Source organism: Lingula anatina, chromosome 4 (assembly GCF_051362555.1).
Source record: "Lingula anatina isolate TDL-2025a chromosome 4, LinAna3.0, whole genome shotgun sequence".
NCBI lineage: Eukaryota > Metazoa > Brachiopoda > Lingulata > Lingulida > Lingulidae > Lingula > Lingula anatina.
Genome location: NC_141770.1, coordinates 14808142 through 14825126, shown reverse-complemented (window position 1 = coordinate 14825126; position 16985 = coordinate 14808142). Strand labels below are relative to the sequence as shown.

General features: G+C 36.2%; 1 protein-coding gene and 1 long non-coding RNA gene across 10 annotated transcripts; one reads left to right on the top strand and one right to left on the bottom strand.

Moving 5' to 3' along the window:
- The first annotated feature begins 246 nt into the window (after nucleotides 1-246).
- Nucleotides 247-11317, top strand: LOC106156357 (kyphoscoliosis peptidase). 7 transcript variants are annotated; one of them, XM_087010949.1, is made up of 10 exons: nucleotides 247-402; nucleotides 809-1197; nucleotides 1532-1647; nucleotides 2222-2344; nucleotides 2769-2952; nucleotides 3400-5790; nucleotides 6147-6308; nucleotides 6544-6700; nucleotides 6941-7029; nucleotides 9146-11317. In XM_087010949.1, the coding sequence occupies exons 2-6, from the start codon at nucleotides 832-834 to the stop codon at nucleotides 4531-4533; spliced, it is 1923 nt and encodes a 640-aa protein (XP_086867075.1). In that variant the 5' UTR covers nucleotides 247-402; nucleotides 809-831; the 3' UTR covers nucleotides 4534-5790; nucleotides 6147-6308; nucleotides 6544-6700; nucleotides 6941-7029; nucleotides 9146-11317. The 7 variants fall into 7 exon arrangements, with proteins under 7 accessions (XP_086867075.1, XP_086867077.1, XP_086867071.1 ...); XM_087010951.1 differs by lacking the exon at nucleotides 247-402 and adding an exon at nucleotides 409-579 and having other exon boundaries at nucleotides 6147-6303; XM_087010945.1 differs by lacking the exon at nucleotides 247-402 and adding an exon at nucleotides 409-579.
- Nucleotides 11318-12961: 1644 nt separating this feature from the next.
- On the bottom strand, nucleotides 12962-16444 carry LOC106156379 (uncharacterized). 3 transcript variants are annotated; one of them, XR_015333891.1, is made up of 4 exons: nucleotides 16187-16444; nucleotides 14891-14971; nucleotides 13715-13828; nucleotides 12962-13085 (listed from the first exon to the last, which is right to left on the bottom strand). It is a non-coding gene; the product is annotated as an uncharacterized LOC106156379 (long non-coding RNA). The 3 variants fall into 3 exon arrangements; XR_002886305.2 differs by having other exon boundaries at nucleotides 16199-16437; XR_001237701.3 differs by having other exon boundaries at nucleotides 16126-16333.
- Nucleotides 16445-16985: the final 541 nt, after the last annotated feature.

Sequence of the window (16985 nt, the reverse complement as noted above, 5' to 3'; positions counted from 1 at the left end):
TCAAAATTTTGTAAGTATTTTAATACTAACAAATAAAATATTAAAAATTAATATTAATATTAAAATAGCGTGCGAATGCTATCCAAAATGGTTGGTTAATCTCTCCTACTCTTCTATAACAAAAGCCCCCCCCCCCTCCCCCCCCCCCTGAACTCTGAATAACACGGACTGTGTCATGTCGGGGGGGGGGGGGGTAATATTATGAGGACACCTAATTTCAGAAACACGACCCTGGTTTCTGAAACAGAGAGTTCACCGACTCTCTGTTTACACGGTCTCTAGGTCGTGCTACACGTTCTTGATATTATATCAACAACAATTGTACAGGTCAAACGTAGCATATGTAACCTGTGGTTACTAATAACGTATCGGTTGTGGGCATTGTGACGGCCAGTCTTTGTTGTAAGCAGTTTCCATGCGCTATCGTATTAGCAGGGTCTTAGTAGTACTTGGCCTGAGCACAGGCTGTCAAATCTGCTGTGGTTATAACGGGGTGTGGGTTATATCTGCAGCAGTTTTTATACTTGGTTTTTAAGATAAACTGACTGGCAACAGCGTCAATTTGATAAGAATTACGAGGTATGTTGTGTGGATTTGTTTTGTGTGGTACAGACGATCATAGGTTTATTTTGTAAACCTTATCTACATGTAGATGTACATGTACAATATGTAGGTGAGTGTGTGTGTGGGGGGGGGGGGGGGTGGGGGTTGAGAGAGAGAGAGGGCAGATAAAGAACAGTGGTTTCAAGACATGCTGTATATAAGGGTTTGTCAATACATTGCTTCTCAGAGGGATTTTCTCTTTCAGTGTAGGGTTGTAGCACCACAGCAATGGGGTGTGGAGCGTCTAAAACCACAGCCGATGAAAATGCTGGGCGACAGCTCACTCATTATCAAAAGGCAGAGCAAAGACGAGATCAGCAAAAACAACAACAACAACAGCAGCAGCAACAACAACAACAACAGCAGCAACAACAACAGCAACAACAACAGCAACAACAACAACAACCCCTGACCACCACTTCTGACACGGCTGTTGTCAAAAATGACGTGGGATCTTTACCGGTGACGGTAGGGAACATTTCGACGTCAAACGAGAGCGGGTCCCCGCCCGAACCCTGTCCACCAGCCACCAAGAAGAAAGAGTACATCCCAGATTTGACCATATTCAATACCATTGATCAACATGCACTACAGGTGAGTATATGTTGAATCAATTTTTAAAGTACGGATGATTGAAAATAATTAGTTGCCGGTCAATATACGACTGACCAAGTTGTGAACAATAGTTGATAAACATATGCGTGGAATTCACAAGAAATAATGCTTACGAAAGTTGACAATCTCTCACGGGTTAAAAAATGTATCCACTTGTTGCATCCACCACAATTTATAAAAATTTAAATAACGTTGTACTTTTGAGATTTCCATATAATTCCTTGTTGTAGGCCTATTTATCATCATTTTTGTGTCGGATATTCATTGCAGTAGGATTTTGTTTAACTTTTGTCTTATGATGTCTTCTTATCAGGCACCGGAGTCAGCAGCTGACTCCATGGAAAGCTTGGTCCAGTATTTGACACCGGTGTGTTGTAACAACTTGGAGAAGGCGCGTGTTTTGTTCCGATGGATCAGCAACAATATCCAGTAAGTGGGTGAACTGAAAATTTTATTTTTAATTAGACTGTAATCTACGGAATCCCAGGAGGGCCAAATAAAAAAAAAATTCAAAACAAATTTAAAATAAAAAAAAAAGTCAATGCAAATTTGAAATGAAAAAAGGTTGAGAAATTGGCGAGCTGAAAATTATATTAAGAGTTTCGTAGAATAGGGCTAGAACCTAATCGAAATATCTCTAATTGATTTTGATAATAAAAATATAGACGACTTTGGTATACTGTCAACATGATGTAAGAACACACTTGATGAATAAAACAAATAGAAACGAAAATCGATTTATTGAGACACACCTTGAATTCAAAACAATGATAATAATGTATTTATTTAGAGAATAAAATCCACAAAAGTATGTTCCGTAGACTTTACAAATGAAATACGAAGTTGAAAGGATTACATCAGATTTAAAGTTAAGTAATGGTATTAAAGTGGAAAGAAAATGTTCAATTAAAATGTTCTGTGTTAAAGGCAAACAGATACATGTTAGCAAATAAATAAGAGGGAAGACTTGTCAATAACTTGGAAATTCAATTTCTTGTCGTAGGTATGACGGGGAGGGTTTCAAAAACGGTGTTTCAGGCGATGAAAATTGTTCAGCCGAGGGCGCGTTGAAGGGGAGACGTGCAGTGTGCACTGGATATGCCAAGTTGTATCAGGCCATGTGCAGGTAAGCAAGTTTTTTTATCTTGTACTTGACTGTAAATATGTGAAAATGCATATTTATTATCACCTTGATGTTTTCACTTTGACCATTTATTCAAAATTTCTTCGAATAAAACAAACAAATAAAGCTCTTATTGCATAATTTGACCATATTACCTCATTTTACATGTACTAGCGATAAATGTCTGACTGTATATAGTATTTTTTAACTTCCATTGCACCCTGAATCGCCATAATACAAAAGCTCCATCCATTTAGCTTTGCTATCAAGCATTATCTCTCCCCTCTCTATCTCTCTCTCTCTCCTGTTTACTCACACTCACACTCACACACACACACACACACACACACACAAAGAGAGAGAGAGAGAGAGAGAGAGAGATGCTGGTACATATACAAATACATATGTGTGTGTTTTATATTTATAGAATTGCAGATATCCCTTGCGAGGTGATATCGGGATACGCCAAGGGTTTCGGCAGTACTCCAGACGACCAACTCGAGGGTAAAGACACCAACCACGCCTGGAACGCCATCTATCTGGATAACGCCTGGCGTCTGGTGGACTGTACCTGGGCCACGGGGAATCTCAGCGGGGACTATCAGTTTACAGTAGGTTTAAAGTAGCCAAATAATCAAAACGAATAGGAAATGTAAAATTTCATTTTGAAATAGGACCCGGTGAATTTACGTTGGTAAACGCTAAACTAAACAGTAGCTAGGATTCTTGACGTCATTGTTATGAGCCAACCTATCCAGGTGATCTCCCACTGGACCGCAGCACTTTTTTAAATAACTTACGCAAGCCGGTGGCGTCAAAAACTAGTTTACTTCTACATATATATAAATATGTGTTTTATATACCTCTATAAGTTACCATGCTTTATTTGATAGATACATAATAACTGTTCATATTTAATTCCTATCGTAAAAGCGGTTTTATTAGAACCTTAAATACAGGGGACAATATTGACTAATTCCCTCATTTAAACCTTAATCCCAACAGACTGAAGTACAACTCTTTCATGAAATTATCAAAGACCCTTTTTTTCTGTACAGTTCAAGTTCCAAGAGTTTTACTTCCTAACGGATCCGGAGGCATTTGTATACAGCCATTTCCCACACGAGAAGACCAGAAGCAACAGCGACGACTGGCAGCTACTTGCTTCTCCATGGACCTTGACACAATTTCAAGAATCTCCAATGCTGAAACCGTCATTCTTTGACCTTGGCATTGACCCCGCGAGCATGTCACACCACAATGCTGTCGTGGAGTTTGAGGGTCCCATTGAATTTTGTTTCAAGGCCGACAGGGCTCTGGCCCTCATGTGTACTCTCGTTGATAAAGCCTCTGGACAGGACTATAAACAGTTCACGTGTTGTTACATGGACCAGGAGGACTTTAAACACGCAACGGTCTTGATAAACCCACCCTCTCCCGGAGATTATAAATTGACTTTGTTTGCCAAAGAGGTGGACGAGGATGGCCAATACGGTTGGATGGGAGAATTCCTTTTGAGATGCACATCCGTTGTGGCTAACACCAAAGGGCCTTTCCCAACAAGTTTTGTTTGGGGTCTCACCGCCAAGGGGATAAACATGGGATTGACATTTAAAGGAACCAAGCCAATCGTAACACCAGACAACTCGGGCATTGCAAAACTGGAGTTTAAATCCAATAAGAACGTGCCCCTGTTAACTACGTTTTCTGTGAAGTCGGCTGAAAATTCGGTAGTGGGTAACGGTGGAATGAGAACCGAAACCGAAGACGGCTTTGCGTATCTTGCAGCGGTTCCTGCTGCAGAGTACTATAAGTTCACTCTTTTTGCCAAACCAGCCGACGACCAGGGAGGTGCCTCTTACGAGCATGTCGGCGATTTTCTGATTGATAGCAATGTCACGCCTACAACGCCAGCGACATTTCCAGATACCTACACAGCGTTCAATGAATGTCAACTCCTCGAGCCAATGACAGGTCAATTACCTGCAGATTCTGAAGTAAAGTTCAGAATCCGTGTTCCAAACACGGAAGACGTCGCCGTGGTTGCAGGGAATAATTGGAACCATCTGGAAAAGGGGGCAGACGACATCTGGGAGGGAACTCTTCAGACAGCTGGCGTCAAAGGAGATGTCAGCGTTTACAAGAAAACGGATTCTTCCTTCACGGGCTTACTCAAATACACCGTTGCTTAAACGTTGTGACATTTATTTTTAAAGAGAGTAAATGCGTACGAATATGACATAAGTTTCTTATAATTAAAACACAAGCGCCAGTTTTTAAACACATATGCAGCTTTTAAACCATGGTCGTATTATTACATTTTTTGTGCATTTAAACCTTTGCCCTTTTGACAACGACCCTGTCATCTTGGGTTACAAACTGTGATATTTTGGTGGTGACCACTGAGTTTACATGTGATATTGCCGATATTGGCGTATATGTTCTTAAGTATATTAACTGATAGTACTAGCCAGCGTGGTGTTCCTTTTGACACTATTTATAGAGTATTTTACTGCTTTATTACATTCTTGCCCGAATTTATAATTATTGAGCTGTCACTACTATTTCCCTATTGGATGTGAAATGCCTTTAGCAGATCACTGTGATAGCGTGGGTAATTATCAAACTAAAAGTACTACAAATACATGACATGACTGTGAATATTATTGTGTACCAGGGTATGAGGGTGAGAAGGGGGAAACCAGAAACAAGTGTCGTTTTTAGAAAAACGATTCTGAGAAGCCAGAATCGTTTTTGAGGAGGGAAACAGGAGTGGACGGAGGGTTAGGCGACTGACCAGGTATTTTACTCAGTTTTTATATGTTTGTTTCCTGCAGTTAAAAAATCAATTCTGTAGAGTTTACCAATGAGTGTAACATACAAGACAATTCAATAAACATGTAACTAAAAGGTTTTCCTTTAAAAGTGTCCATCGTTGTTTGAAGAAGTAGAAAGAAAGAAAGAGAGAGAGAAAGAAAGAAAGAAATATCAATAACCTAACGGTTACGCTGTACCGTAAGATTGAATGAAAATCCTGTCTTATCTATCACAATCCCACCCCAGTTCGTTCATTCGACCTATGAAAGCTGATTTATATGCCCAGATACGCAATATAAACTATGTTGACTTTTAAAATGCGTTTTTATTTTTATCTATTTATTTTTGTTGTCTTTGTGTATCATTATGACTTTATCAAACCCCAATCCTCCTTTTCGAGATGGAGACTCTTCTGCCTGCTCATCAACCATACTAGACTATAATTCAAAACGAAGCATCCGGACGGAAAGTAGATGACCTCTTCATTATTATGTAAATCAGGTGACCATTTTGGTGATAGGCGTTCAGATAAGACCGAGGTCAGTAGAAGATGGAGAGGAAGGAAATGCCATATTACTGCTACTGCCACATGTAGGCCGAAAAGTTTGCATTGAAACCGGCTGCACTATATCGTAAGTTCCCTACTGATGATAGAAAATGAATTGTAGCATTTCTTTGTTATGCATTGACGACATTTTCCCGATATGGTGCACTCTAGGCATAATGGCTATGTGGACATCTAACTGACGTAAAGTATACTTTCTCTTAGCTTTCCCTCATGGTCTTTTGGGCACCCTTTTGTTTTTGATACCATTAGCTTTCCATGAGGGTTCAATATGAATATATATTTGTATAATTTTAATTGCGATTTGTTAATTATAACGCAAAGGATACTGACATGAATACATGTAGTTGCAATGAACATGTGCTTCTTCATCAGATGTTTAGATATTGGTTCATGAATGGGAATTATATCCTTTATTTCCAGTGACTCTAAGTACCGTTTACGAAGATACCAGAAGCGTCCTACTCAGAGACACGTTTCGTGTTCGACACATGCAGCCCCATACCCATGTTTTACATTGACGATATTTTCCCGATATGGTGCACTCTAGGCATAATGACTATGTGGACATCTAACTGACGTGAAGTATACTTTCTCTTAGCTTTCCCTCATGGTCTTTTGGGCACCCTTTTGTTATTGATACCATTAGCTTTCCATGAGGGTTCAATATGAATATATATTTGTATAATTTTAATTGCGATTTGTTAATTATAACGCAAAGGATACTGACATGAATACATGTAGCTGCAATGAACATGTGCTTCTTCATCAGATGTTTAGATATTGGTTCATGAATGGGAATTATATCCTTTATTTCCAGTGACTCTAAGTACCGTTTACGAAGATACCAGAAGCGTCCTACTCAGAGACACGTTTCGTGTTCGACACATGCAGCCCCATTCCCATGTTTTACATTGACGATATTTTCCCGATATGGTGCACTCTAGGCATAATGACTATGTGGACATCTAACTGACGTGAAGTATACTTTCTCTTAGCTTTCCCTCATGGTCTTTTGGGCACCCTTTTGTTATTGATACCATTAGCTTTCCATGAGGGTTCAATATGAATATATATTTGTATAATTTTAATTGCGATTTGTTAATTATAACGCAAAGGATACTGACATGAATACATGTAGCTGCAATGAACATGTGCTGCTTCATCAGATGTTTAGATATTGGTTCATGAATGGGAATCATATCCTTTATTTCCAGTGAAAACAAGAAGCGTCCTACTCAGAGATACGTTTCGTGTTCGACACATGCAGCCCCATACCCATGCCAAGATTGATTCCCCTGTCAACGTTTGTCTGCTCGTTAATTTGCAGTGACGACAATAGTAAGGAATTTTATGCTTGCTTTTTGTTGTAGCATTCTGCTCCATAACGTATATCAAATTTAAAGTCGAATAAAATGAGCTTTTTTATTTATGAAACTTCTGCCAGTAATTACCTCTGTACTACGCGTCAACCCTGCATGTCGCTGGTTTGCTCTTTTTTGGTAATTATAATATTACTGTGTTATAGTACAGTGCTCTATCTGATCATGGTGTTATGAGGGTTATTTATGTATACTGTTGTGTCGGGTTTAATACCTGTTCTTTTTCGAACCAGAAACGTTAGATTTGAATTTCTTATTCAACAGTGCTTATGCCTGTATAAAAATGATAAAGTGATTGTTTTAGAATTATCATATACTTGAAGGTATACTCTTATTCATTCTAAATGATGTTGATTTCTGGTAACCCCGTTTCGTAAAATGCATATAGGCCATTTTTTATTACACTTATCGTGTGCTCAGCCGAAAAAGAGGAAGAAATGTAAATCTACAATTAACACTGTTAATAAAACGCACAACTCCTTAGAAATCCCAACAATATATAGCGGCAAAATGTACCCACGTTACTGCCGAATTGTCTACATTTACTGTAACGATTTTTCACAATTATGAATCTGGCACTGTGGTTGTGAATAAACTTCCTCTGGTTCTCCATGTTTTCAGTGTTAGGTGGGGCTCAAACATCTGTTTTCTGAAACAAAGTTAAACCATGGGGTGGGGTAAAGATTGCCACCCGAAATAAAAATTAATTTAATATTGCAGTAGTAGGATGGAAATGTTTGTTGTACATAAGATAAGAAAACAATTCCTATAGTTGGGTACAAAAACTTCCCAGGATTGGGATCATTAATATGCCGTTTATGACTTCTATTAAAAAACAGTAGTGTCGAAAAACAAATACGGAAATGGCATTTAGATATCATTTGTCCATTAAGATTTTTTTGTAGGACTGACATTAATTTGCATTCCATATTTTGAAAATCACTTGAGCTGTCGCAAAACCCCATTTTCGAGAGGTAATGAGTGATCTGAAAGGATTAAATGAAATTTTAGACCTTCAACTTTTGTCAATTTTGCTCAAAAAGATAGTGAACAATTCATTATTTTTAAAAAATCTATGGATTTTTTAAATATCAGATTATAGGGTTTATTAAATGACCTGTTATACTAAAGTCCATTATTACCGTTTGGTCACTTATTTAAGAAAGTTACGGAATTATCATCTAAAAATGTTGTTACAAAATATTTTGTTCCTCTAATCGCTAATTTCGATATTCAACCTAATTGTACGTTTTGATTTTAAAGTAAAAAAAATGCCTAAAACGTGCAGAGGAGCGTTCTAATTAAAATTGTTTTGTATTCTAATATATTTTGATTTATTTTGGGGAGCAAAGAGTGATTGAGAAAGACAGGCTTGGTTAGATATCAGTCCTGTATTCCCATGCTGTGTTATTTGTGCTTAGTGTCATCACTGAAAACCGAGAACCAGAGTAAATTTTAAGTGAATATGAAAAGCCAAGAGTACTCTTTTCAGTTTTGTTTGTGTATTATTCTGAATTTGGCTAAGACTTGGATAATCTTGTAAACCATGTCTTTAAGTCGCTCCTGATTCCTATGCTTTGCAAATGTAAATTTTCACCCCAATTACATACTGTATATTTGTTTTCGGATTTAGTGCAAAGAAAGCAAAGATTAAAAATATCGATTGGCAAACTTCCAGAAATCTTACAAACATGATTAGATCTGTTAATTGTTCACGAGAAAACTAAGTTATGCATTGTCATTTGCCTTCTATAAACCCTTTACTCTGTTCAGTTATATATTCAGTTCCTTGACGGAATTATTCGTATTCATTTAACCTTTACTTTGAGAAAGCTTTCCAATAATATTGGTCGTGTTTTCCGTGTCATTCTCGTAGTGTAATAGAAATGGCTGTACAACATCTATTGAAATTTGTGAAATATCGGAGAATTTTGGATCTTGAACTGCATGCCTATTCCATTACCGTTTTACCTAAACTAAGTTTAAATGACATGGCGATATTTAATTATGCCATTAACCTGTGATAGTTTCATATTTCAGAACACTGCCATTCCCTTTGCCAAGATACTGCAAAATGCGCAAACGACTGATAGAAGCTGCCCTAGTCTTCCGTATGTTGGAACAGGACACGGACTGGCACATGCGAAAGTTACATGTTGACAATCTTTCATGGTTTTCAAAATGATAGCTTTATATTAAATTTTCTGCATACTGAAATGGCGCACTAAGATTGATCGTGTTTCATTTTCCTTAAAATCAGGCATCAGTCATTATGTACAGACACAGATGTGTCTATACATATAGCCGTCACCTGCGTCTGTCGTCGCTGTCGCCGTGCACTTCACCGATAACCCGATAAGTGGAAAACCGTTTTACCTTTTGGCTTTAAACTTACAGAACTGATAAACATTCATGAAACGCAGGTCGAGTTTGAAAATCAGCATGTTTTTTCGTTTTATTTTCAGCATATATGCAACACTAATAACACATTTTAGGGGAAACTGATAGGCCTATTGTCTTGAAAATTACTGGAGTGATCAATCTTACTAAAATACAGGTTGAGTTTGAAAATCAGCCTGATCGATTAAGTTTTGATAAAGTTTTTCATCAGATTTGATTCTTAGGCATGTTAACAGTCTCATTATTGAGCCAATTAGATATGTGAAAGTGTTCTTAAAACATTCTCTGCATCTTAACAATATTGTTAGTTAAAATGATGGTAAACCTGTTATTATATATTGTGTAATAAAGTGTCAAAAATGGAAAGACATAGCATTGCAGTTTTCCAGATTCAATCATTCACTATATTCAGAATCTCAGAATGGAGCAAATTGGACATTTAAAATTGTTCTATTGATATATTTCCTATGTCAACAATTTTCTTAGTTGATCATATAAAAACAGTAAATTGCAAACAGTAAATTGATTATATTGTTTTATGCAAAAAAGGTGTTGAAAATGGAAATAAAACCATTTCAGTACAGATATCTCTTGTTTACATTTTGGCATTTTCAAGGTGTGACTGTGAACTTCCATGGCCCTGAAGACTTTTGCTTGTCACATTTTCTGAACATCCATGTATTTCTTATTTTATGATTAAAAATTGATTGTCATTATGCTCTTAAACACAATGTAATGTTGCATCAAAATTGAAGAAAACACTATTTTGTGCACTGCCTCCATAGTGACCATTAAATAAAAACCATATCACTTACTTTTCTTAAACTTACAGGAAAGAAACATAGGTCTAAAAGGCAGCCTGAGTTGGAAAAGCAGTCAAATTGGCTTCTTTTTCTGTTGTACATTTTTGTGAATTTTTAATCTTTCACATTTTGGCATTTTCAATGGGGGACTTACAATTTCCACGGGCATGAGCCCAGTAATCAGCAAATTTACAAAATGTCCATGTTATTAATAGTAGAGAATTAGAAATTGGTGGTAATTATACAGTTAATCATTATGTAATATTGCATCAAAATTGACAAAAAACCTACTTCGTGCACTGTCACCACAAAAGTAAAACAAAAAGAAAACTGTGTTACTTATTTTTTTTTTAACCTACAAGAATGATTCTTAGGAGTGACATACATTTTTTTTTTTTTTTTTTTTTTTTTTTTTTTTTTTTTTTTTTTTTTTGTGAAATTTTCATTTTTCTCATTCTGGCATTTTCTGTGAACTTGAACTCTCTTGGGCCTGAAGCCTTATGCTTTTATTTTCATCAGTATTATCAGTTGTGCATAATTAAAATTTGATGTTGACTATGGGGTTAAGCATAATGTATTATTGTATCAGAATTGACAGTATCCTATTTTGTGCGTTATTTTCTGCTTTTTGTCTGTACATTTGACAGCTTTGCTGCCTTGTTTTAATTATCAAATTATACCATAAGGATTGATCAATATGAATAATAAAATATGATTTTTTGATAAAATTTTAATTTGATTCCACTTGACCAGTCGGTTATGTTATGTTTCATAATAAAAAGCTATACTATAATATGAAAAGTGCTAACATATCACAACTTTCTAATTTAAAGGTAAAGTTGCAATTTATCAGATCACAAGTTGAAAGTACGATTATTTATTATAATTTAATACTGTATTATTCGTTGTTATGATGAACACTGTAAAAGAAAATTTTATTTTATCATTTGTAACTGTGACATTTGTGAACGACAATCATTTTTGCCTGAATAAATACGCTTTTTGAGAACGTTTTTCAGTTTGATCTTATAGATACAGAAGTGAAAGTAGTAGCATTGATATGCTCTGGATTTTAAGTACTCTATTTGGAACATGGGTGGGTCCATTTGTTTTTGAGGGGTGACAGGTAGGTCGAGTCCATTCAATTTTAAGGGATGACAGATGGGAAGAGTCTATTATGTTTACGAGGGGTAACAGGTGGGGCAAGTTCATTTTGTTTCTGAGGGGTGACAGGTGGGAAGAGTCCATTATGTCTTCGAGGGGTGACAGGTGGGAAGAGTCCATTTTGTTTTTGAGGGATGACAGGTGGGACGATTCCATTCAAATTTAAGGGGTGACAGGTGGGAAGAGTCCATTTTGTTTTTGAGGGGTGACAGGTGGGGCGAGTCCATTCAAATTTAAGGGGTGACAGGTGGGAAGAGTCCATTTTGTTATTGAGGGGTGACAGGTGGGGCGAGTCCATTCAAATTTAAGGGGTGACAGGTGGGAAGAGTCCATTTTGTTTTTGAGGGGTGACAGGTGGGGCGAGTCCATTCAAATTTAAGGGGTGACAGGTGGGAAGAGTCCATTTTGTTTTTGAGGGGTGACAGGTGGGGCGAGTCCATTCAAATTAAGGGGTGACAGGTGGGAAGAGTCCATTTTGTTGTTGAGGGGTGACAGGTGGGATGAGTCCATTAGATTTTAAGGGGTGACAGGTTGAAAGAGTCCATTGTTTTCAAGGGGTGACAGGTGGGGCTAGCCCATTCAAATTAAAGGGGCGACAGGTGGGGAGAGTCCATTTAAATTTAAGGGGTGCCAGGTTGGAAGAGTCTATTACGTTTTGAGGGGTGACAGGTGGGGCCAGTCAATTACATTTTAAGGGGTGATAAGTGAGACAAAGATTGTAAGAGCATTTACTGTATAGGACCCATTGGAATTCGCAATTGGTTTAAAATACATGAAGGAATTGAAAATAATTTGAATATTATTTTGCATAGACCAAGCAAAATATAAACAAAAAATTATTTTAAAAAAATAGGACTCGGAAGCATTCGTTCAGTTCTATATCATCAAATAAAACGTCCCAATTCCTGGAACAGCCAGTCATTTACTAAAAAGCGGCAGAGTCTTTTTCACTTGATCATTTTATTCAGATTTGTAATTGAATTATATATATAAGTATTTGGATAGTCAAATTGGCGGTAGTAAAAAAAATAAACTATAAAAAAAGCTATGAATTACATCATGAAAAGTGAGGAAATGATATTCCAGAGGATGGTCAAATTTGTTCTAAAGTACATTGAAAATATGGAAAAAATTTAGAAACAAAATTTAACTTCAAAAAGCTGGTTTGTATTTACACTTTGTGTGTGTTTATAGAAAATCTTTTGGTTCGTCTACAGCCTTGCAGCAGACTTTCGAATTTTAAGTACTCAAACACTATCGTTTTTTAATACAAGGTACAATTGCAAAGCTTTTAAACCATTTCACTTTCAAATACCATGTACCAAAGCAAATTGTCAGAGCAATACCAAGGGCAATATTTACAGATTTTATTAGGTAGATTGAATTTGAAATTGCTGAAACAGTTATTATATTTATATCTTCGTACTCCTTTTCTATCTATTACTATTATCATTATCATAATTTTTCATGTAAAAATATAAAAAAGAAATCCCAGACAAATATATTTATTCAATTCTCATAAAATAAATGCCTGAATAGGCGTAGAGTTCCTGAATGTGAACCAAAGGTAAGGCTGCTAGCAGACGCATGTTGAACTGTACCTTGGTGGGTTTCTGAAATGAGAAAATTATTTTTAGCAATTTTTCATTTAATTTGAACGGCTCTTAAATTTTCACCAATGAATAATAAATCAAACGGGATATAGTGATTTAAGCACGCATTGGCTTGTCCAAAATATAGGCAAGCAGGAAATAAGTCGAGGTTGTCTTATCTTAAACATGATCCAAAATGAATGAATAATATTCTTAGAGTACTCCTAGAATGCAGACCTCTAAGCTAATGGTAAATAATAATTATAATAATAATAATAATAAATATATATATATATATAAATACGAGGAAACCCAGATTCATTCGAAATTGTAATAATTTCTTTCTCATCTGAATATATGTGCCTCTTGAAAATTTCATCAAAATATGCAGAAGGCATTTAGGAATATCTTGCTTAAAAATCATATGAAAAAACGCATACTATTGAATGTTATCGCTATGCATCACGCCCTCGGAATTTAGGGCAGAAACCACCAAATAATTTCCCTTTGACGGCCATACTAAGAAATGCCTGCAAAACTGCATGAACAAAATAATTTAATGAAATATTTCCTAACACCATGGACAGCAGACACACTTACATAACTCCCAATGGCACAAATATTTACTGTTGAAAAGCTTCTTTTCTTACCGGCAGTACTTGATCACGTGGAGCCCTCTTGTTTGTAAACAAACCACTGCACCGCTCACAGTCAGTAGCTCCCTCCGCCAGAGGACCCACATTGCACGACACCCATGTCTGGTTCTGAAAAAAAAATGCATAGTTAACATCTTAGCCTGCTAATTGACACCAGAAGTAACCATAGCAAAACACACAAGAAATATCAGGAAAAATTGGAAAAAAATTATTAATTTTTCTCACAGCACTACATTCGTGATTGGTCTATTTAGTGGAATCTGCCCTGAAGACAACGCTTTACATCCAAATCCAATATAGAGGTGCATTTCACATGCTGAAGTGTCCAAAAATAAAACTGAGTTAATTCAAAGTTGTATTCAATTTTTTAAACATATATGTGTATCGAACAAAAATCCACCACTGTCTCAATTTTAATTTAAATTTTACCATACCTTTACATATTAAATCAACATTTAACAGAAACCAATACGTTCAAATACTCTACTAGAGATAAACTTCAGTGAGGAATGTGAAAGAAATAATCCTCTAGAGACAATGATTATTGAAAAAATGCATTTTAGCAATTTAATTACAACGTGTGTTATTATCAAACTTAGACAAAATGGAGGGACAAATCATGGTGGTACTTTTAACACTTTGCATTTATGTTTTTAAGTCCAAAAGATGATGCAGATACGTGTTAAGTAATCTCGCTATGGAGATAAAGGCTTGTGACTTTCACACGTGGCGATAGAATAATAGAAATTTGGAAACCCAAATGGGTTTTTAGATCGTAGTTTTCGTAACGGTTTTGAATAAATTAAACCTAAAAGGAAAATTGCTGAAATTTTCCGATTTTTTGCTTTGGTCTAACCCGAATTGCATGCCTTCAAAATTAAGAATTTAATTCCAGGAGCGAGTGAAAATATTGTAAATGCTAAGTTCCAAGTGACGAGTGAAATGCTTGCTATTTAGAAATTGAGAAATTTAGAAACTGAGAAATTTTAATCTTTTGAAAGAATATTGGCAACTAAGCATTTAACAATTTTTAAAATGGATTGCATTGATTATGTATTATTTGTAAGATCAAAAACGTAAGACTGCTTCAGTACGATTTATTTCTCTTCAATTATTTTACCGGTAAAGGACATGAAAAAGTAACATAAATCAACAAATGTGCAAACTTACGTGAACAGAGTTTTCAAGGTAGCCTTCTTTCGTCTTTTGATGAAGAGGTCAAATTGAGCTTCATTTGTCAGTTTTCCTGGACTAAAAAAAAACAAGTTTTCCGTATTTTGAGCATTATATTTGCATTGAAATTAACGTAAAGTAACAATTTGCTGTCTTGCTGAAGAATATCGCAAATAGTTTTACAAACACCACGGAGGAAAACTGAAACTTATATTATTATAGAAAAACGCATGTAAAGGCATAAGGGGAGGGGGGCTGAGGCGGATACACGATTTTTGAAGGGGGGTCCGCGGATGGGAAGTCGATCCCCCTTGTCGTGGGATTCGGGGCACGGAAATTTTGGTCTTTTGGAGGGCAAACGGTGCCATTTGGTACGATTTAGAATTATGATTCAGCTAGTCAAAATTCTAATTTCAAAAGGGAATATCTGTGTAATTTTTTTCAGAAATCGAAATGGGGGGGGATTATTTGGCGATATAAAACAAGTTTTGTTATTAATGACTATGCGGTGCTAAATTTGCTGCGTTTTGATATTTTACAGACTTTTAAATTTGGAGGTAAAAAATCATGAAAAATTGCTTTGGAAAGAGCGTTTTGATTAGATAACATGATATTGGCATTAGCCATAAATAAGAAATATCAAAATTACGTTCAAGCATTACTTGCAAATTGGATATAGCAATCCCCCCCTATGCCTTGAAAATGACTGCTTTCATTAACAGTTACGCAGGAAGCAGTGAAACTATTAACTAGGTCACATACTCCACTGGATCGAAATATTACATTTAATGGTATTATTTGTGAAAACATGCGAGAATTAGAAATGGAAGTATATCAACAAGCCTTTATCCTGTTCTTTAATTTTCAATTGTGACTAATTTGCTCTACTACAATTATAACACATAACACAAACACAAAATTCTCTCTCTTAATTTCAACAGCCAAATTTTTAAGAGCCATTCAACAGAATTTCCCCCATCTTGACTATTTCACATGTACAACTTTACTGCCACTACTAATTCTACCGATGTAGTTTAAAATTCTGTGTAGTTAACATGAGGCACAACTGCAAGTATCACTGTCAAGAGGTACCGTGTACGTGATGAAATGAAGGAGGCATGGAAGCCATAAAATACGTGGGGAAAATACTGGTGGATGGCAAAGCCCAGTGTTCAACATGCAGGCGTCAAACCCATTTTTAAATGCATCAAAGATAAGTTACCGACAAATACCTAAACTCATTGTCTTAAAGGACATTTCGTTGAATAGGTTAAAACTGAAATATCCATATACTTAGTACTGTACATGTATCCTCATGCCTCGCATCCACACCCAGGTCACTCAGAACTGAAGAAGAAGTGACATCTCTTTCAAAGGTTCAGTCTTCAAATGATCCATCTGGGTAGGAGGCAGGAAGAGCTAGGTGGCCGCCCTTTCTATTTATCAATTATCATAATTTGACAGACAAAATTTGCTTAGCAATGTACTAAAATAGTAATGCACAGGAAGCTTTTGCTTCCCGCATATTTCAAAATTCACTAGATTAAATAAATTAAATTAAGCTTCAGACCCTTACACACCCCAAAGTAAAATGACATTATGTAGGTCACTGGTTCTTCCTTATATGGTCTACTGCATGCTGCAATATGAGCAGTTTTTGCCAGGTTTGACAAACCAAACCGTTCTATAGCGCCATCTGGAGGGGAACAGAAATTATCTTCTCTGCTGCAATCGATAGCTTAGCAAATTGATTTAGTGTGTGTGTGTGTGTGTGTGTGTGTGTGCGCGCGCGCGCGCGCGCTTAATCTTTGGCACCACAGAAATGGCGATAATAATGTAATTCGATCTGGCACATATACAAATAAAGTACTAGTCATTTATGAAAATAACACCAATGTATGTTATCTACAAACTGTATGGGCATCACCTCTGCTCACGGTCAGCTGTAATTTTTGATCTGTTCATTATATGAATCCGAAAACGACCATAAAATACTACACCAGTCTACCATAATGTAAAAATGTTATGATAAAATAAATAAACCCATTATTAAAATAGAACTGAATAGATGAAAAGTGAAAAGATAAACTAT